Below are 21,147 nucleotides of genomic sequence, written 5' to 3'. Positions count from 1 at the left end.
ACTGTGCGGTCCCTCTCCAACCCAAACAGTTTCCTCCCTCAAAATCAGCAACAGAAAATAATCAAACGCTGCTCTTAGATTCAGTGCAAATTCTGCAACTAGATGACTGCCAGACCTCTCCTGTGCAAAGAGCCTTCAGCGGCAGAAGAATGAGTTGTCAAACAAACTGCCACATTTCTTTGTTCCTTTCTGTCTTTGAGACGGATCAAGAAGCAATGAAATACTCGTACATCCTTGATGCACAGGGGTTTTCTAACATGTTTTAAATTAGGCCCTAAAAACCCCAAGTGATCAGCAACCCAAATACCTGGAGATTTCTGTGTAAGAGCAAATATTTAATTTTATGAAGACATCAGAAAACCTGAGTGACCGGCACCCGTAGATGCTTTTATACACCTCTGGCATGCCATCTGCATTTCCAGCAGAGTTCGCTGTGTCTGACCTGGAAAGAGTTCAGCGTGCAAAATACCGTCAGCTGAAAACTAAAGTTCTCAGATCACAATAGTTGTTTACTAAGCAGAGCAGGATTCTGTAAAAAGGAAAAAGAAGAGGGCATAAGTATTGTGGGATAGATTTGGGCCTAAAATTTCATTTTTAAGGCAAGAGAAAAATACATGAACTCTGTATTTCCTCACCTCCTGCCCTTTCCAGGCTGTGACTGATGCAGTACAAGCAAGAGACCTCCACTTGCCAGCACCAGACGTGTTCCCTGTTGGTCAGATAAGCCATGACAACTGTTTTTCCTACAGTAAAGTTAGAAAACAAAACATCATTAAATAGACCTGAAAGGTTTGATTCTCCACAAGCTCTGTTCAGCAGTGTTTAGAGATGTGGAGCTCAGTACACCCGGAAAAACCTCATGCCCTTTAGACAGTGTATACCAAGTAGGGTTAAATGACTGCATGTGTAAAATGGTTTTCCTCTTGGAGCGTTACGTTATGGATTATTAACAATTTAGATTTTACGGTAGGTTCAAGAAACAGATTTGCAATATTTATAGGTAGATAACACATTAGTCTGTGGATATGCACCTAAATATTTTCTCAAATTGGTTTATGGTCAGGAAAGATGGGAAAAAGACTTTACGAATTATGCCATTTCTTCACCACCATAGATGGCCTAATGAGATACAGTTTTGTGTCACCGTCTTCTATGTAAATTCTTTTTTAGGGTTGGTAAGAGCGGTAACAGTTAGCCACTTCATAAAGAAAATGGAACGGACAGAGCTCAGTTATTAGTCTCCTGAGACTGTAACACACAAACGCCATTTTTCCAGAGGTGATTCCTTGAGTTTCCACATTTCTGCTCATGGTCAGCAGGGCTTTTAGAAGAACCCCCATGTGGATTTGCATCCTAAATTCACACAACAGTTGCATACAAAATTTTTTTTAAAGTGTTGTATCTGATACCTAACATACAATTAACAGGCAGCTCCTTTTAATAGGCATCTTTGAGAGCTTCGTCAAAACTCAATTCATTCCAACTAAGCATTTTGAAAATGGTTTCCTACCGTGACGCAAAACTATTTTCTCTATTGCCTAAGCCTGAACCGCGGTGAATAAATCCCTCCAGTTCCCTTCCCTCAGATTTTTTAGATTCTTTACTGGACATAACATTTCCTGGGTCTGTTATTGCTTGGCTAGTCTGTGTGTCTGTCCAGAAACCAGCCTACTATCAGGGACAGTACTTGGGTATTTTCCTTGTACGGTAGTAAAAACCTAAGTAAATCCATACAAGATGCACCTGTACAACAGGAGTGGTTTCACTTCAACACTGTACAACCAAAAGAAACTTATTTTGATACTTTGGGCATTAAGGAAAAACAAAATTTACTTGCCCCAGGAACTGGTCTTTAAACTGTTATGCCGGGGGGGGGAAGAGAAAAGCAAAAGAAAAAAAAAAAAGGGTTTAGACACTGAAGCTAATTCAAAGTTTTTAACATCTTTTGCTGTCAAGGAAGTAGTAACAGATAGAATCTCTGTTCTGCCACTAAAGCCCCAGTTCTTTGAACCATTGGTGTCACACATTCAAAGAAACTGTAAATGTAAGCATAAGCTTGTGGGAGAATTTTCAAAACAAATCACCGTGGTCATTGTTTCTGTTAACTTTTTCATGGACCTGTGAGAATAAAAATCACTATAATATTCCACTTTATTTTTTTTTTAATGAAAGAGGTCATAACTATATACCATGCAATGAAGGGCAATAAGACTACCATCATGTACAAAATTAATTTGGTATTGAAAATAGTAACCTCAGTCACAAGGAACCACTTCTGCCCCATAAAGATCCCATAAACTGGTCGCTAGGCGCAGCACCTCGCACAGAGTCCGGGGTTGCCGCACCCCCCACCGTTTACTGGCTCGTAGCGGCTGCAGGTCTGAGAAAGCTGTTACCAATTTGTTTGGGCTGGTCCCCGTGCAGGTTTTCACTCTGTGCGTCAGCACTGGGTGCGCTGGTTGTCATTTCTTGATACTGAAAGTTATACGCCCCTGTTTGGAGACGGGCATCGTGCTCCACCTGTATGCGAAAGGTTCACAGGAAAAGTATTCTGCTGTGCGAGTATCCCGATACGGTGACATTAAAACACACAGCCAATTCACCGGGTGAACTTGGTAAAATACAATCCCACGCACCGGGTGAGTTTGGCTGAAGGAGACGGCGCGGGCGCACGCTAAGGCAGCTGGTGCAGGCACCGCTTCGTCTGCCAGAGACGCCCGGCAGCGAGCGCCCCAGTCCCAGGAGCGCGATGGCTTTGTGGGTGCTCAGAGCCCGCACGGAGCTCTCTGGTGCCCGCACAGGCGGCGCAGCTGGCCGGCTCGCAAGAGCAGACGGGGTGGGTTTACTAAGGGCACAGTTCCTCACTGTATTAGCAAGCACATCGCTGTATCGCCAACTGACACCCTTTGAAAGGGTAGCAGGACCAGTTGCAGCTGTTGCCACCTTCATCTTACACGCTCAGCGTACAAAGAAATGAAGTCGAAGCTTATGGTTTTCTCTCCCGTATTCCCTCTGTCCCTAGAGGGGCTTTACTCAAGACTTTGATTTCTGCCAAAGCACCAAAAGTAAAAAAAAAATAAAAATTTAAAAAAAATAAAATCGAGTGAACCTGCAGGTAGCGGCTTGCCACCAAACTGCCATCAGGTTCTGCTGGTCTAAAAGCACCATTGCAGAAAATTTCCCTGCTAATAGGCATTTCCCATCCTACCTGGAAGCTGTGGACCTGAAGCTGCCTGACCCATCTCCCCAGTTAGGGTGATACCTCTGGGGTGAGAGACGCGGTAGCTGCATCGTACAGTCATCTCACAGCCACAGGGCGTCTTTCAGCATGGCGAGGGGAGGCAGCAAAGCTGGGGCACCCTGAGCTCCATCCTGCACTGGAGGGTGTCGTGGTGCTTCCCAGCTCAGCAGCGAGGGCGAGCACAGCCCTGGTCTGCTGGGGAACGGCTGGGGCTGGCGGCCTCGCAAAAGGCGGCATGGTGGAACCACCTGGAAGGGGTTTTGGTCGCTCCCTTTGACGGTGCTCCCCCTCTTCGGCTGCGATGCCATCGGGGAGGGTCCCCGAGCAAGCTGATGCGCTGCGAGCCCATCTCTCTAGCACAAACACCAAGGTTAAGGGGGGGGGGACCTCCCAAGCAAACCCAAACCAAGCTTCTGATCTGCCTTTTTGGTGGCATCGCTGGGTTTCATCCAGCTTCTGTGCCCTGAGAAAGAACCAGAGATTAGACAGCTACAAGTGTTGGGTAACATCTGCCTGCTACAAAGCGTGGTGGTTTGCACCCAAACTGGGAAGCACAGGATGTACGAACAGACCCCGACAAGCAGGTTGGCAGGAAAAGCATAGCCCAGGTCTCGCGAGTGGTAATCCTACCTCTCGGGCATTTTCCCTTCCCCGTAGCCTCCGAGCCATGCAGAACTCATGTTAAAGCCTGCACAGGTTCTATTTTTTCACGTTCAGTAAAATCTGACTCAATTTGTGCCAAAAACTTTCAGGATTGTCCCTCCCCTGTCCCCCCCATGAGTTATGTTTCCTTGAAAAACCACAACCCTCTCTAAGTACCTTAGAAATGCACCATAAGCATTAAGCCAACGCTAGACAATAATAAATGAGGCAAAATTACATGCCAGGATGTGCTGGTGATAATGTTTTCCACTGAAGACAGGAGCAGTGAAATTTTCCAGCACAACAACAGAGGCACCGTTCCCCCCCTCGGCCCCGCGCGAAACACAAGTGACCTCTACCTTACCACCCCGCTCCCGTGCGCCCTGCAAACCTTCACCCATCTGATAATGTCCCGTAGGTGACACGCGAAGCCGCCCGCATAGCGCGCAGAGGTTGGCCAGCCCGGCGATGCCTGACCTTTAAATCCATCTTGTCTTGTCTGCGTGCCCAAGAGGAAATCACATGTGTGGCACGAGCCTGACCCAGAAATATTGCAGGGAGTAGGATATTTTGTGCGAATAAGGAAGGGCAGGGTCTGCAAGATGAATCACCGAAACAATAATTATCCTGAGGAAAAACCTTGGAGGGTGGATTAACCGTGATAACTGCCCTTTCAAGGTAACAACAATGCGAGCCGTCAGCTCTTCTCAACTGTGAGGAACAGAAAATGCTTTAGCACAGAACATAAAAATAAAAATTATGGAAGTTCATAAGAAGAGATGGGCCAAGGAGGCATCCTTCACTTCCCAGCTGCTCTGCCTTCAGCCTGCGATTGTTCTACAATCTGCCACAAAAATTGCTCCAAAAATTATTTTTAGCACACCAGTAGCTCTCAGTGAAAATAAATAAAGGGACAGACAGTTGCTATAAAGGCAGGAAATAAACTTTAGAAACTATTTAGCTTTTGGCTAAGCAGGGCAACTGAATTACACAGTTCCTGAGTGTGCATGATAGTTGCAGATAAGATGAGCTCCAAACGATAATTCTCTTTCTTTCCTCCAATCAGCCCAGCTGTAACGTAACGGTCAGTGCTTTGCGATAGCTCCACACCTGGAGCCAACGCCAGGAACCCCAGGGCGCTGCAGTCTCCGCATCCCTGGCACGCATCAAATCCGACTGCGACGCACGGCATAGGGTGGGCAGCCACCATCTCCCCCTAAGCGCAGCTGTGGTGCGCCTACGCCTGCTCGCCGTCCCTGGGGGCAGCCCCTCCCGGCCACAGCCCGGCCCCAGGGCAGCGTCCCCCTCCCTCCTCCCTGGCTCAGGCGCAGCAGTGCCAGTGCCTCCTGCAGAAGTCGGGATAGCTCTGCTTGCGCCGCACTTAAACCGCTCAGAGGAGCTCCAAGCATCCCAGAGCCACGGCGCCAGCGAGGGAGACGGGACGCGTCCTCCCACCAGAGACGGGAAGAGCCCTGCAGAGCCACAACGCGGGGAGTGGGCGCCGGCAGATACGCCTGCCCCCACAAACTGTTAGTAATAGTCATCTGCTGCTAGTCAGACGTTCGCTGCAGCAAAGGAGGAAAAAGTAAAGGCCCGTTCTGTCTCCCACCTGAAACAATATTCAAACTTCTGGTCATGAGCCAACCTTGCGTCCAGCCTTGGTGACCTTAGCTAAACACGCGCAGCCACCGCGTTGTCAGAGCTGATCGCTGGGAGGGGACAACCTTTTGCCACCTTTCAGTTTTTCAGCCGGTTATCTCCCTCAAGCCTGCTTCGAGCATCAGGCCTGCCACAGCCTCGTCTGCGCTTCGCCCCCATCCACCCCCCCGGGCTGGCGACAGCGGTGGCATTGCTTCTGCAAACACTGCCTGGTGCAGACGCCTGCGGGCGCTGCTTGGGGCGAGAGCTGGAGCGAAAACACCCCTCCGGGGTCACTCAAGCTCCCTATCGCACCTGAACAGAAAACCTCACTGCGGTGACATCATTTGGGGTAAATAAACCAGAATTTGGAAGGTGAAACCGCAGGCAAGCTGTACTCTGCAAAGGTCGCCGTATACAGAGCACGAGGCCTCGTCTGCCCGTTCCTCACCAGCCACGGAAGAGGTGCTACCTCGCACGCAACCTGCGCTTACAAGGAATGTGCCGTCAGACTCGCAGGGGCGCACGCGGAGGAAAGGCTCTTCCTGCTCTTCCCCGAGACCAGCTGAACGGCTGCCAGCAGCCGGCGCAGGGACAGCCACGGAAAGTGAAACCACAGCGCCAGGCGGGAGAGAAAACCGGGAGAAGGTGCTTCTCGGGCACTGCCCTTTCGCGCTGATAGCGAGGGCTCGAGCTTACGGTTACCACAAAATTGTGCCCTTTGCAATTTGTGGAGTAACACTAATAATGATAAAATAAATAAAAGCATTTCCCTGTTCCAATGTCACGTGGATGCCTTTCCATCTCACCGCTCCTGAATTATGAGAAAGAGTAAATACGATGGTTGCAACTTACCATTACTAAAACTGTTTGCCGTTTTCTATGCCTCTGCCACCGCTTCCTCTGACCCAGCCAGCCAGCATCCTCTCCTTGCTCCCCGCAAGCCTTCCCCGAACGTCTCGGACGTCTGTTGTTTGGAGATGGGTCCATCAGCACTTGAAGGGTGGTCTGGGGGTAAGGTGAGGTCAAATTACTTAAACATCCTACTGTTTTATTTGCTTATTTAGCTGTACACGGAGTTCCCTTCTGACCACAGTAACATCCCTCCCCTCTGTTTTCAATTTCAGGTTTAACAACATTATTTTTCAGATTTTTATGTCCCCAACACATAATAAAACCACCTTCAGCTTGGACTCAGTCATGCCTCTCTGTGACAGAACGGGAGTAAAGCACGTTATCAATTTGAACAGATCAGTTTCCTTTATGGTGGAGTTGTTTTCAGTGCGCTGTGATGTGTATTACAAAAGCCAAAGATATAAATGATCAACTGGAAGCTTGAATTAATTTTTCCTCATGTCTAAATTAGGAGAGTGAGTAATTGCTGCAGTAATCACAAGCAGAGCCTGTTTATCAATGCCAGTGAATAATTGGCTATTAAACAATAGTGCACTTTGCCTTTGAAAATTCACAACACTCTAACAGGAAGCACACTGCCAGTTTTATATTAGCTGGATGATTGATGAGAGGAGTGGCAGGATTACAAACGCAGTTTGGGGAAAAGCTTTCTGACATTTCTCCCCCAAAAGCATCCCTATGCCTAAAGAGTTACCCTCGCTGCAAGGATAAGCACACAGTGGGCTTAGATTACAGCATCTGATGTCACAGGGCCAAAATAGCACAAGCCTAATTCTGTAATCAATCAGTTTTGATTGCAGGCAGCCAAACGCCGTACCTAGAAACCACAGGCAGGAGCTGCCTCTTGTTTTCTGTTTTTGTACACGCGTCCGTCTGCCACTCGGCCATTGCTCTGACCTCACCCTTTGTTCAGAGCAGCGTCTGGCCCTGTTATCTTCCTTGTGCCTGCCCATTTTCCATGCCAAGCCTATCCTCTTCCCACCATGCTCCTCATCCCTCCCTTTAACAACTCTGGATCGAGTCCCTGTCATCCTGGAGTTCCACCCTCCCCACCCAGCTATGCCGAGCCCTCACCTCCACCTGTTTTCAGGGCCACCGCTGCATTTCTTTCCTCTCCCGGCTGTTTCTGGGCTCTGTGTGCTCACCCCAGGCACCCACAGCGCCTCCAGCTCTCGGGACCTCCCCTGTGCTCTCTTCCTCTTCTGGGCAGCTTCCTTTCTTTCTCTGAGCTTCCTGGATCGAGAGCAGACATGGTGCAACTGGTCAGGGATCCCTCCTGTTCCTGCTGCTTCCAAGCGCTTTCTCTTGCCCAGCCTCTCCCCATCCTCCTCCTTCACACCTGACCAAAGCTCTTTCTCCTCCTCCCAGATTCCCACATCCACTCGTGGTGGTGTCTGGCTCTGACGTGACAACCCAACCGATTTCTTACATTGGCATCTCCGTACCCTTGTGCCTTCAAGTGATCTGCAGCTCTTCCCTGAGTCTCTCGGTGACTCTGAAATGGTTAATCTGCTCGGTTTTTCACCTAGCACTGCTCCTCCTCACCTCTCTGCTCTGCAAATTCCCCCTCTGGTCACTGCTCATCCAGATAATTCAATTACTTTTTCTTTCCTCCTCTGTTTGCAGACCTCTCCTCCCTGTCCTTTTCTCAATTTGAAAATTGCTCATTTGCTTTCAAGCTTCATTTCAGCCCAGTCTAGACTGCCTTCCCAGAGTCTGGCCTACTGCCTTCATTTCACTGCCCCTCCCCGCCCCAAGCTATTAACACAGCAGCAAATTCATCCTCTCTACCTCTCTGTACTGTCACCTCCCCAACTAAGCAGCTGTAAGACCCAGCTGAATCTGAAGAAGTGCATCTGCAGCTCTGGCTGATGCAACTTCTCACTCCTCAGCCACTGTCTCCTCCCGGCTCCCCTGTTCTCCCAGGCAATACGAGCTGGCTGGTTTCCCTCCTCTCTGTGGTAGGACACTGGTCTGTTCTCCCTTCCAACAGCATCTCCGTACCATCTCAGTTTCTCTCATCCCTTTTAATTCTAATTATCCTTCACTCTCTTCATTTGACCTCGAATCCTGCAATTTTCCCCCTCACTAACATCCTTTAGCATCTCCTTTAAGATGTACCAAAAGGTCCTCGATTTCCCTCTTGTCCATCTAGACGCCGTAGCTCATTGCCCTTTATAGTACCCTGGTGTTCCTCCAACAGTTTCTGCCCCTCACATCTTACTGAAACTTCTCTGGTTGAGGTCTCTCAGATCTTCTTCTTACTGAGATTTCAGCCAGACAATTCCTCTTTCTTCATTTACTTTTAGCACCGTTGACCACACTCTTCTTGAGACCTTGTTCTCTGGGTTCAGCACCCCTTATCCTCTGCTTCCCATCATTCATTCAGCATGTTTGCTAAGTATTCTTCTTCACCAGCCTTGAACAGGTCTTGGTCTCTTTTCTCTTACCATCTCGTTTCCAGGAGAAAGAGACCCGCTCACCAAACAAAACAAAAAACCCCAAACTCGTCTCCGTGTACCACCTCTGCAGAGGTACCTGCTGTTTTACTGCTCAACTCCAGACCTGTCCCTTCGATCCAAACAGAAAGTAAATAATAAAAATAAGAGATCTTTCTGCAAGGTCATCTCTTATTTAGATCGACTTTTAACTGGGGTTCTTCCTGGCTAAGCAAAGCTCCTGCCCATGCCTCCATGTAACCCCTCTTTCCTTCACTACTGACACTAGGACCCCGTGTGTCAGTCACCCTGCAACCCACCATGGCCTCCAATCTCTCCCCTGATGTCCTCTCCTCCAAGTGAGGTTTAATTCTCTTGAATTTTTTCTGCATTGGGCCCTAAGAGCTGACAGCCTTTCCCAAGGGTCCCCTCGGTTGAGCTCTCACTGTCGGACACCTTGATTAGCGTGCCGGTTTTACTCTTGCTTTACTCACAGCAACCCAACGCTCTGCCGCAGAGTTAGTTTGTCGCTGGTGTTTTGACACACACCCCTCCTTTCGCATCCCTCTTCTGACACCTCCTCTTTATCATCGAGCATCAATCAGTTGACTTGGCTTTCAGGGCCCCCATGACATCCTGCCATTCACTAAAGAGAAGCTGCTCTATGGCTGGCCCACTACAACGGTCTTTATTCCTCACTGTCGTATTTCCAAGGAAGCATCTTTCTTCTTTCTGGGTGCCAAACTCCCGCTTAGAGCTCGCTATGAACACTTGCAAAAGCACTTCACTTCTCCAGCCACAGCAGCTGCTCCCCACATGGATGAGCACGGTTTCCTTCTTACTCTCGTGTCTTCCACCCTCATCTTCTACTTACATAGTAATGCTTTTTGGGGATGACACTCTTTTTTCTTCTGCCTTTGTAGATGATACTGCAGAAAGGCAACCTGCTGCACAGATAGGCCTATATCACTATCAAGAAGCCCTGGTTTGCAAAGCGCAGCGATCTGCGGCAGATGGAATTACCAGGGTCTCCCCCACCACACATCCTTTACCAAACACATCCATCCTCCCGGGGACCCTTTCGGTCTGTGCCCTCTGTGCAGCTTGAGTACGATGCTGACACCTTCCAAGTGACCCTTACTCTCTGGTCCACAAGAAAATAATTTCACAAGAGCACAGATTTCTGACAGTTTGTGTGTGCTCTTACACCCTCCCCTGGCCGCGACTCCCAAACGCTTCCCAGGAATATGCCAGAAAAGGCTGAATTCGCTGGTGCCTTTTCAGGCTTTCCCTTCTGACGAGCAGCACAGCAAACTCCCCTACCGACAAGGGCACTCGCTCGAATCAGACCAGCGAGAACACGGGTGGGAAAGCCAACTCACCCTGAACCACAAGTTAAAAGTTACGTCTGGAAGTCGCTCCTAGCTCAGAGAACAGACACGAGCGTTTTGCTTATCCTCCGGGACTGCATGACAGCGCTGGACCTGCATGCGGAGCTTATCAGAAAAATTAGCACAGGAGCTGCGGCAGGACGACAAGGCAGCATCGCTAACGCAGCGTAAAGAGACTTGAGTTCCCTGAGTCTGTTTGCCCTGCTTAAGCCAGCAAGCTCTGCTGAAGTCGGCGAGGCCAGAACAAGCCACGACCACCCAAAACCTGGCCCAGACCCCCAACCAGCCCCTAGCCCCTGTGGCCCAGTACAGGGCTGTTGCGTCTTCTCAACCCTACAAAGTACGCGCTAGGGCTCGATCGCGCTGCCTTCTCTATCACCCCAACAGCTTGCAATGAGATGTTTGATAACTTTATTTACTCCACAATTACCGTCAGGAAATACATCACTGGAGGGCCGCATGGCTCACTTGAAGACGTTACCAGGCGTGCTGTAAGCGTCTGCACAGGCAGCCTTCCCAAAACCACCCGTTAGCTTAGTCAGGTGTTTTCCACGAACGCATTTTTGACAGATCAGTTCATATTGTTTACGTAATTTTAAACGCAATAGTGAATGCAAGCCTGTTTTGCCTTACACCTTGACATAAAAATCTCTCTCTGCCTGGGTAGATAGGGAAGAGTTCCCGGCTTTGCAAAGAGATAGGAAGTTATTGGTAAGAGCCCTGATATCTGCAACACAATACCCTTTCCTAGGGTTCACAGAATTCCCCCAAAGCTCTCCTATGAGCAAAGGCTGTTTGAACAAACTTGGCTGGAAAACAAGATCTAGTTCAGTACTTTTCCTTTTTTAACCTGCAGTGCTATTTTAAGACCACTTTTATGGTTACAGTTTAGGCAATGGCTAAAACGGAAGGGAAAAAAATTACAATATTTCATAATGTTTATGTGCCTTGCTCATAACTCTCTCTCCCACTGTGAGATCACCATGGCCTCGTGCATTTCTAGTGACACCTTGACATCAGCCTTGTAAAAGTGCATCTGAGATCTTTGAATTGAGGGAAAAAAGGGAAGCTTCATTTTGGAGAAAGACAGGTTTCGAGTTCCATTGTTTTAACTATAGCTATAATTATAGTGATATTAATCTCACCACCAGTAGTAATAGTCTCAAAATGTCTTCTGCTGATTGTCAGATTTGTAAATACGTGTCGGTCCAAGGTCAATCTTCGTCAGAACAAAAAGTGGACCTGTGTCTTTCTGTGCCCTCCTCCCCACCGTTCCACTTTCCCCACCCTCTCTCTCCTTCCTGCCATGAACATGAGCTTGCTTCCCCTGATCTCCACATGATTTCCTCATGCTATTTGTTACCCCTTCCCATACACAATTTTGTGACTCCGCCCTGCACACATTCGGGGAACAGACAACACCCTTGTTGTCCAGGCTGCTGTTCTCCACCCAGCCGCACAAGCTATCTGCTCCGCACATCCCCGCGCTCGTGGTCCATCTGTCCAACAAAGAGCTCGCGTTACTTTTGCGGCGGCCAGCAAGATGCACGTTTGACAGCCAGCTCTCCTCTCTTCCCTCCACGTGCGCTATTGCTGCTCCATCTCTCTGTAGACTTGGGGAGAACCTGGCAGTTTTGGAAATACCTGCTTTTAACAGCATCTGTGGCTCTCCGGTTCTTACACTGCCTGGCAGCCCGTGTCATGTTTGCTGGATCAGACCCATGGTGTTTAAGACCTTTCTTTGGCAACAAATAATCTGCTTTGACAGTTCATCTTTTCACCTCTGTGTACATTAATAAATGTGTAAAGGAAATGTCAGGTCTTTTTTTTTTTTTTCTAAAAAAAGGCAAAAATAGTATTTGCCTAAGTGCTTGTTGTGATAACTGAGGAATATTATTTTTTTTGCAAATGCAACATATTCCCCAGTGCGTTTGTAATTAATAACTTGTTATGGGGCAGAATCGGAAAAGTATCCCAAAAAAATCACGCAGGGGGAAAAAAAAAAAGGGAAAAAAGCTTGGATGAGCAGCATTCTCAGTGATGAAATAGCTGTGTTTATACCTGTCAGGGGACAAAAGGTAAAAGAGAGAAACAAAACGAGCCAGGGTAGAACTGGAGGTCTCCGTGTGATGTGCAATGGGCCCCTGGTGACGCTTGCCCATTGCTTGGGGGAGCAGGAGATGCAGATGAGCGGACTTCGCACGCTTAGCTCAAAATGACTGACAAGAAGGGGTCTGTTTCTCTGGTTCTGCTATTGAAGTTAAGGATTACTGTTTGAGAGAGCAATTCCTTCATGGACATTAATCATTAGCTCCTTCTCTGGCAGGTGCAGCCACTGCAGGGTCCAAACTCAGAGCAGTTCAGGTGGTACCTGGGGGGCACAAGCTGCAGCCATAGGCAGGGTTAAGCCCGATCCCATTTTGGGACACAGCCCCAACACCGTGCCTGCGGGAGCCCAGGAAGCCAGAGTACAGCAACAGCGAGTTACCCCATCCTCGAGACGGCACAGAAAAGAGATCCAGGCATTGTCTAAACAGCACACAACCAACCTCCAAGTTCTCCTACCTGTGGTTTTTTAACACTCAACAGTATCGACAAGCATGCCTTCACATGGGGAGACCTCTTCACCTCCGAGACCCAGCTGAGGCTTAGGGCAGCTCCATCAACCCATTACTTCAGCTTTAACGTAAAGTATTCCTTCATCCATACTGAGATTAAAAAGCCTGAGCAAACCCAGAGAAACCCTGGACTCACAGACCTCAGGTCCAGAAGCTCCTCAGGCAGTGTCCAGCTCTGAAGCCAGGAGACGCATTAGAGGCTACAGCAGAGGAATGAAAACGCCTGTCTGGGTACTCGCACACAGACACAGCGCTGCACCACATTGGCATTAAGTAGCTGTGTCTTCCAGGTCACCAAATAGCCACCAGACTCCTAAATCATCCAAACAGAGCAACCTTTCCCTTACCCCAAATCCTCCACTGGCCTCTAGCCATCCATCTCTCCTCATCTCACTCCTAGAACACTCTGAGCCCATCAGTTATTAACCAGATGAAGCTGCAGGTAATTAGCTCCCAGGTACACCTGCTTGCCTGAACGACTTTTGCCGGCTGGCTTGCATTAACTGCCGAGGTGACCGTCCGCCTGGGTGGGATGGGTCCCACCTAGAGCACAACTTGGTGGGACCTGGGGAGCTGGGCTTCCGCCCAAAAGGCTGCAAACCCCCTCTGGGTTTCTCAGCCCCCTGTCCTGAGCTTCCCAGGCAGTTTACATCACCAAGTCCATCAGTCACGAGGCGATTGATCACCACAAGGGACGTGTCACCTATATATTGCCACAAGTGTTCAAAGCCAGATGAGACTCACTCTGGAAACCCACCCTGGCCCGGTGGCGTGGTCAGCCCTGTCAGGCAGGGAGGGTGGCTCTCGCCCTTCCTGAGCCCTGACCCGCCACAGCTCCTTACGTAATTTACTCCTCACAGAGAGAAACTCTGCGGCAGGCTATTTATTGCTCGCTTTGCAGTGCTGGTCATACAGCTGCAAACCGAGAAGTTACTGTGGTTGCTGATGATACGATATATTGCGGGAATGGGCCAAGAAGAGCCTGGGAAATCAACTGGCTTTGCAAATGTTATTTATTTATTGTATTTTTTAAACAAACACCCTTTTAGGAGGTAGGAGATTCTTCACACAAGGAGCGTTGGTATATTAACCTCACATTTTTGCTACTGAAAGGACTCTCCAGTCTGACTTTTGCAGGAGATGTTTTGACAACAAAACAGTGCGGCTATGATTAGCCTGATAAAAGGGAGCCAGAGTTGGAGTATCGATGGTATGCGCATCTAGGATCTAGTTACAAAATGGGCTTTTAACCACATTCTCCCTTGTGAATTCATGTTATCAGAGGCCATCTTAAATAAAAAAAAAAAAGAAAAAGAAAAGACAGACTGCCTTTCTTTTTCATTTTATGTGGGTATGTTTCTTGTATTTCTTTATGTTTATGAAAAATGAGACATTAATAACCTTGACTAGAACCACACACTGAGCAGACAGGCGTTGTGCAAACCTCCTTACTTAGCTTCACTAACCAGCGTCGGCGCAGAGACCAGGAGCAGCGGTGAATCTCTTCAACGAGGGGGAACTACTGGATCCAGTCGTGGTTTTGTGAGGGACTCCAGTAGTCCAGAAGGATTGTATCGAGACCCACAGACTTTCCAAGCTTCTTTTTTTTGTCCTAATTTATTTTGAGAATACATTTTCAGAGCTGATTAGCTAGCGTACTAAATCATTGCGCTGCCTAACCCCAAAAAGCAACCCTGACAAACAATTAACAATAGAAACACCACTGTGGCAACAAGTGATGGATGGCTCCAGGGTGTAGCTTGGGCCTAGGCTTTGTTCAGAAGAAAGTTGCTGCTGCTAAATAAAGAAATGGGCAGTAAAAGGTGAGAGCGAACAGATCATATCTGGAATAAAACTATTCGGTCTGCTCGCGGATATGTTTCCTCATAGCAGCGAGCATCTCGGGAGAGACGGGCGAGCCCCAGGGCGGGCCACGAGCCAGAAACCACCATGCGCCAGCCCTCCTCCTGCCATAGCCTGGGATGGAACGGTCTCTCAAGGTTTCTCCTCTTCCACTGTGGCGAAATACGGCGCCTGCTTGCCCGCAGGCCGGGCGCTGAGGTGGGGTGACTCCCGGGATACATGTTCAGGACTCGTACAGAGGACCTGCAGTTTCAGGCCTGCGGAGACCCTCTCTCTGCCTTGCTCTGACCTCCCTCGTTCCTTGGGGCTCCGCCGCAAACGCCCGGCTGGGGATCCTGCTCTGTCTGCCAGCCCGTGCCCAGCGAGAGCCGCATCCCAGTCCGGCCAGGCTGCCCGACGTCTGCGGAGGGCTGCCCGCCGTGCGCTGGGTGCGTTCCCCGAAGCAGGGCGAGCTGGGCTCTCCCAGCTGCCTCGGGCTCTCGTAGACAGCAAGTTCGTTCCTGCAAAGGGACCACAGCGTTCCTCCAAGTGAAGAATCCGGAGAGCTGGATTTTTACCTGCAGACACTTTATGAACCAGGATGTCTTTTTAACCCTTTTAAGCACATCGTTTCAAATTCATTTCTATTGCCACAGGCAATTTCCTGATTCCTACTTTTCTGTCATTAATTTCTAATCGTTGTTCCAAGTTTTGTGTTAATTTACCAGTTTGCCTGTAACTTATTGCTGTACTTTGTTAGGAGAAATAGAATAATCTATCGTAATGCCTCATATTGATTTTATTATGCAGAGATTAGAAAGTAATAAATATAAGCACATAGTGTAAAAAAGCAAGCTGGATATACATGCACTGTAAAACAGGTGGTAGGTAAAGATTAGTTACTACAGACCACTGGAAAGACCACATGGTTGGAAGGACTATTTAAGGTCTACAACATTTTAAATGGTGATTAAAATGTTTGAGAAACTTTGCCAAACAAGACAAACTACCCTTCTGTAATCTGCACAGGAATGTTATTTTATGTATGCTTCACATGCGCATGCACACATGCGCACATGCTCACATATATCTAGGTTACAATTTTTTTAGGAGCAAACAGAGTAAGAGAAAGTCATTGATTAGTCCAGTAAATTATTTATCTGCATTTTCTGAGGAGGCTTTGCCATTTTCCACTCTTACTGAACCCTAAGACAACAATTTAGTCAGCCTTGACCTATCCCATACCCCCGCTTTGTGTTAAACAGCCGACTTGCTGAGGTTGAATCAGACAAAACATTTCTAGCTTCAGCATTGGAAATACAAAAGAAGCAAAAATGAAGCTGAAAGAGCTCCTGGACCGTATTTTATGTGCCAGATCACTGTAGTGGGGAATATGGACTGAAACTCTGAAGGAAATTTAAAATGACCTCCCAGTTGTTTTAGTGTTCAGAGGTTCACTTTGGGGGTAGATTTGTTCTCTGGAAAGCAGGTTTAGTTTCAGGATGAGACTTCTGAGACTGTTTGTGCCCATTTCTGCTCAAGGACTATTGAACCGCCGTGACCAATTGTACTAAGAGCAACGAAAAAAGCAGCAAACCCCACCTCCACTGTGTGTCCCCAAGTCCTCTTCAGCAGCAGCAGCTCTATTGCTCACCTGCAGTATTTTGGTGGTTGTTTTGACTGCCCCAGCCCTTCAGAGCCCAAGTGGTGGATCAGGACGTCATTGTACTGAGCTATGCATGGAGCAAAGATTAAAAACCTTCATTCACAAATCCACGCAGGCAAAATACATGCCTTGGTGACCAGTGCAGTGATGGGGGTGTTCTGACACTTGGGAAATTTCTGCTCGATATGCAAAGGGGATGGTGCACTGAGCACATCCATGTTTCCTTACAGAACTGATAAAACTTATGCTATAGTGATGCTTCATGCAGGACCATCCCACCTTGCCCAAACCGCCAGCCTATATACCTCCCAAGAGCTAGGTGCACGTCTCTATGCATTTGCTGTAGGAGTGTACTGTGTGCAGGGTACACCAGTTCTCCAAAATCCTCTGGTGTCACACACCTTTCCCCGTCGTTTCCCCACACACGCAGCCGGCAGCGGTGCTGGTGCAGAGTGTGGGGTGCCTGTCCCAGCACGATGTCTGGGGCTGGGCTCACTGTTAGCGTCAACACAGCGTGTTCTGGGCTCATCCGAGGGGACGATGGATAAATGCATGTTGGAATAACGCCTTTCTGCCTCTCTCAATGGCACTTTCCTTTTCGGGGCCGGGGCGGGGGGGCAGTTTCCAGCCCACCCAAAGAGGATATGCCCTAAGCCTCGAATTTAATTCTCATGAATACATGTTGCCCGTACAGGGCACGTATAGCTTCTGCGCTCCGGCGCGCTGGCTTGTGCCTGGCGCTGGGTGCGCTCCGGGGCTAGGGGCCGGCTCTGCTCCGCTTGAGCCTGCAAAACCCTTGGGGGCAGCTACTCCCACTGCCCCTAAACACCCGGCAGGTGCCGGGAGCTGCCCGCTGCTGCCCGCTGCTGCCCGCTCTGCCCGCGCGGGGCTGCGGCGGGTGCCCCGGCGGCGCCCGCCAGGTGTCGCCCTGACAAAGAGCTTGCGGCCTGCGGCCGGCGCTGCCCGCCGCCCCGCGCCTCCTCCCTGCGGTGTGGGCACACGGCCTGGGGCCGGCCCGCCGCTGGCTCCGGCTGCCCGCGGGAAGGACGGCGCGGCCCGCGGTGGGAGCCTGCCGGGCGGAAAGGTGATGCGAAAGCATCTGCTGCGCCGGGAAACACCGAGCAGATGGGAGCCCCCCCCCCCCGCCCCGGGCACTCAGCGGGGACAGGCTGGGCAGGATGCCGCCCCCCGCCAGGGCCGGCCGCCACCCCCGCTCGTTCCCCCCCTTCCGGGGCCGTTACGGGGAGCGGCGGGGCCGGCGGCGGGGCCGTGCGGGCGCACCGGCGGGGTCCGGCAGCCGCTCCGCTCCGGTCGCTGCCCCGCGGGAGGGGCTGCCAACCGGGTTCCTAGGAGGGATCCTGAGGGCCTTTCACTGGGGTTTTTTTTTGTTTTCAGAAAAACACTATCAGCAGAACAATTCCCGCACCACACCCCTGTTATCATTTAGGTAACCTCCCTGTTTGAAATATTTTAAGTGGATAATAAAATAGTCACCATATCCGTGTAAATTCTCGCAACGAGGAGCCGGGATACTCCTCTCGGCCGGGCCGCCCCCCCCCCCGCGGCAGGAAGGGGGCTCTGCGGAGCGTCCCGGCAGCCGCAGCCGTCTGCTTCCCCCGTGGGGTCGGACCAAGTCCCACAGACACCTGACGTGAGCCCACTGCCGCGCAGGGTCCGGCGGGACACCCGGCTGCGAGCGGCTAAGCGTCCCCGTCTTTGTCATTAGAAGGCTCAATCAAAAATTAAGCGCGGAGAGGGCACCGCAGGTACGCGGGCGGGGCGTTTGGGCAACGCGGGGCTTTTTCCGTGCCCGCCGGTGGCCGGCCGCCCCTCCGTACCTGCCGGTACCACCTAACCCCCCCCCCCCCCGGGGCGGGACAAAGCGGCGCTCCCGGGCGCGCCGCCGGGGATGCTGCGGACTGCCAGGGGCTCACCCCGCCGGTTCATCGCGGCTCGGAAACCGGGAGGGAGAGTAGCAGCACGTTACACGCGGGGAGGCAGAGCGAGGGGAGGAGCGTCGGGGCCGGGGCAAACGCATAAAACCAGCCCCAGGTGCTCGGCAGCCCCGGCGAACGGACGGCTATCGCGGAGTAAAAACTTCAGCCCCCCCCCCTCCCCGGTGCCGGCCGGCGCGGAGCAGCGCGGGGTGCGGGAGGAGCGCGGCGGCCCCATGCCGCCCGGCGGGCGGGGGCCAGCCCCGGGGGCACCCCCCGGTGACACCCCCCGGAGCCCCTGCCGCTTTCCCCCGGGCCGTGCCCGCAGGAGGAGCCGCGCTGTCCGCCCGAGGAGGATCGCGGGGAGCCTCCTTGCAGGCAGGTGATCTGCCTGCCATTTCTGGTTCCCCTTCTTCCCACGTCCCCCGCCTTTCTTCCCCCCCGGCTGGACAACTCCCTCCTTTGGAGAACACGCCCAAGTAGCTGAAGAAGAGAGAAAGGGAGGGAAAAAAAAAAAAAAAGGAGAGAGAGAGGGAGATAGTTAACATTGAACCTGGGGGGAGCGCCCGGAGCCGCTGCCGCTCAGGAGGATCCCGCAGCCCATACATTGCCAGCAATAAAGCGCTCCGTGTGACAGGCATACAAATCCGGGATAGAGGGAGAGGAGAGCGAGAGGGGCAGAGGCAGACGGACCGCCGGAGCGCAGAGCCCCGGGAGAGGGACATGGTGAGTGCCTGCGGGGGCTCGCCAGCGCGCAGCGGCGGGCGGCGCGGGGTGCGGCGGGGGCTGCCCCTCTCGGCCGCGCTGCCGTGACCCGCGGCTGCTCCGCCAGAAACGGCCCCGGGCCGGAGCGTGGCAGGCATCGTTTCGCATGTTGGTCTGAGACACGGCAAGCAAGGAATATGAACAGGAAAACAAGGCGCTGGATCTTCCACATCTTCCTGAGCCTGGGGATTGTGTATATCAAGATCGGGTAAGTAACTTTTTATTTTTTTTCTTTTATAACAATTGCGCTCTCTCTCGCTCTCAGCCTAACCTGCCCAGACCTGTTACTATTTAACTCGGGAAGTCTCAAAAAAAAAAAAAAAGAAAAAAAAGGTGATGGTGGTGATCACGATTATTTCTTACAAGACAGGTAGAGCCCCCACACCTTCGAGCGACCCTCGGGGGCGCAGCCTCCACCGGGGCGAGGTGGCGGCCCCGGCGACGTGCGGAGCCGCGAGGGGTCGGGCGGCGGCCCCTGTCGCCGTGGGGGGGTGTGGGGAGGACACACACGACAGCCGGGGGGACCCCGCGGGGCAGCCGGTCCTTCTCCGCCCCGGCCTGCGGTCCCTGGCGCGGGGTGCCGCGGCCGCCCTGCCCCGGCAGCTACCTGCCGCCGCCCGCAGCTCGGGGCGGCCCTCCGCTTCCCCGCACGGAAATCCCTCGGTTGCTGCAGGCGGAGGAGACGCCGCCGCCCGCAGCGAGAGGGGAACAGGGAGGGTGGCGGCTCTCCGGTCTCGCAGCATCCCTGGCCCGGCCCGAGCCGCCGCGGCGCTGCCCGTCCAGGTGCGCCCGGCTGCAGGGGGAGGCGGCGCAGCCCGGGGGCAGAGAAGCGTGGGTTATCCCCTTTCCTTCCCTCCCTCCCTCTAACTGTTCAACCGGAGAGGGAAAACCCTGCCGGCCCCGCTGCCTGTGCGTGGCCCGGACACGCACCGCCGCTGCATGTGCTTTAATTCACGAATGAGGAAGTCGGGTCCCGTTTTGGCAGGAGCCCACGTGCTCCTTATCTCTGCTTTGGCTGTGGAGAGAGGGAGAGGGAGAGGGAAGCGACAGGGGGAAAAGGCGGGTGTTTTCCGGGGGCACCTGCCAAAGCCGGGCCCTGCAGCGTGGGAAGGCGGCGGGGTGCTGCGTCCGCCTCCGGAGCAAGTCTCCCCCCAGCCACCCCCCGTGTCTTGTCGTTGCAGGGGTTTTTCCTCTGTGGTGGCCCTGGGAGCCAGCATCATCTGTAACAAGATCCCGGGTCTTGCCCCCCGGCAGCGGGCGATCTGCCAGAGCAGGCCCGACGCTATTATCGTCATCGGGGAAGGGTCCCAGATGGGCATCAACGAGTGCCAGTTCCAGTTTCGCAATGGGCGCTGGAACTGCTCTGCCCTGGGAGAGAGGACCGTCTTCGGGAAGGAGCTGAAAGTGGGTACGTTGCCTCTCTGCTCGCTGCTGACCAGCTCCCACCCGCGTGACACCAAAAGGGGGACATGTGGGGAGCACCATGGGGCAGAGCTGTTGGCGTTGGGAAAGGCCAGCTAGCTCCCACAGCTTGTGCCAGCTAGGGCAGGGCCCTCACCTTGAGCGTGTTCACCCGGATGCCATGGCTGTCGTTACCAACGTGACTGACGTCCATGCTGATGGTACCTGCCACGGCCCTTGCTGTGGTTCAGGAAAGCACTTCCACCACGGTATTTCACTGTCCTGCTCTCACAAATCCTTTCTGAAACATTTTCCATTTGTGTGCACAGGACAGCAGCCTCGTTCATGTACTTAAGGACGCGAAAAAGGTGTTTGGTTCTGGTTAAAGCTAGCGGTCAGAGACCGAACGCTGAGCGGGGGTAGCATTACATTTCTGGGGTGCTAACGCCTCGACAGCGATACTGGCCTGATGTTTCTGCTTGTTGGGAGTAAGGTCCGGCAATCTGTCTCATTAGAAGAGATTCCCACCACATAAAATAGTTATTCTATAGCAACTATATCTAGTGCCCTCTGTCCCACCAGAAAGAACGGGTGTGTTCTGGTTTGAGATGTTAGGGCATTTACAAATGGACTGTTCCAGTCAACAGGCACAAGAT

General features: G+C 51.8%; 1 protein-coding gene and 1 long non-coding RNA gene across 2 annotated transcripts in view; one reads left to right on the top strand and one right to left on the bottom strand.

The window, feature by feature from the left end:
• Positions 1–407: 407 nt before the first annotated feature.
• LOC129211285 (uncharacterized) lies at positions 408–4,560 on the bottom strand. The gene is made up of 3 exons (XR_008578806.1): positions 4,243–4,560; positions 636–743; positions 408–529 (listed from the first exon to the last, which is right to left on the bottom strand). It is a non-coding gene; the product is annotated as an uncharacterized LOC129211285 (long non-coding RNA).
• Positions 4,561–18,464: 13,904 nt separating this feature from the next.
• Positions 18,465–21,147, top strand: part of WNT7A (Wnt family member 7A) — a 39,292-nt gene continuing 36,609 nt past the window's right edge. The window contains exons 1-2 of the mRNA XM_054838722.1: positions 18,465–19,298; positions 20,272–20,498. Coding sequence (XP_054694697.1) covers positions 19,228–19,298; positions 20,272–20,498 — 298 coding nt within the window. The 5' untranslated portion in view covers positions 18,465–19,227. The remainder of the gene's footprint in view (positions 19,299–20,271; positions 20,499–21,147) is intronic.

Source organism: Grus americana, chromosome 11, assembly GCF_028858705.1.
Source record: "Grus americana isolate bGruAme1 chromosome 11, bGruAme1.mat, whole genome shotgun sequence".
Classification (NCBI taxonomy): Eukaryota; Metazoa; Chordata; class Aves; order Gruiformes; family Gruidae; genus Grus; species Grus americana.
The sequence above is the reverse complement of the archived record's forward strand: the minus strand, read 5'-3'. Positions and strand labels throughout refer to the sequence as shown.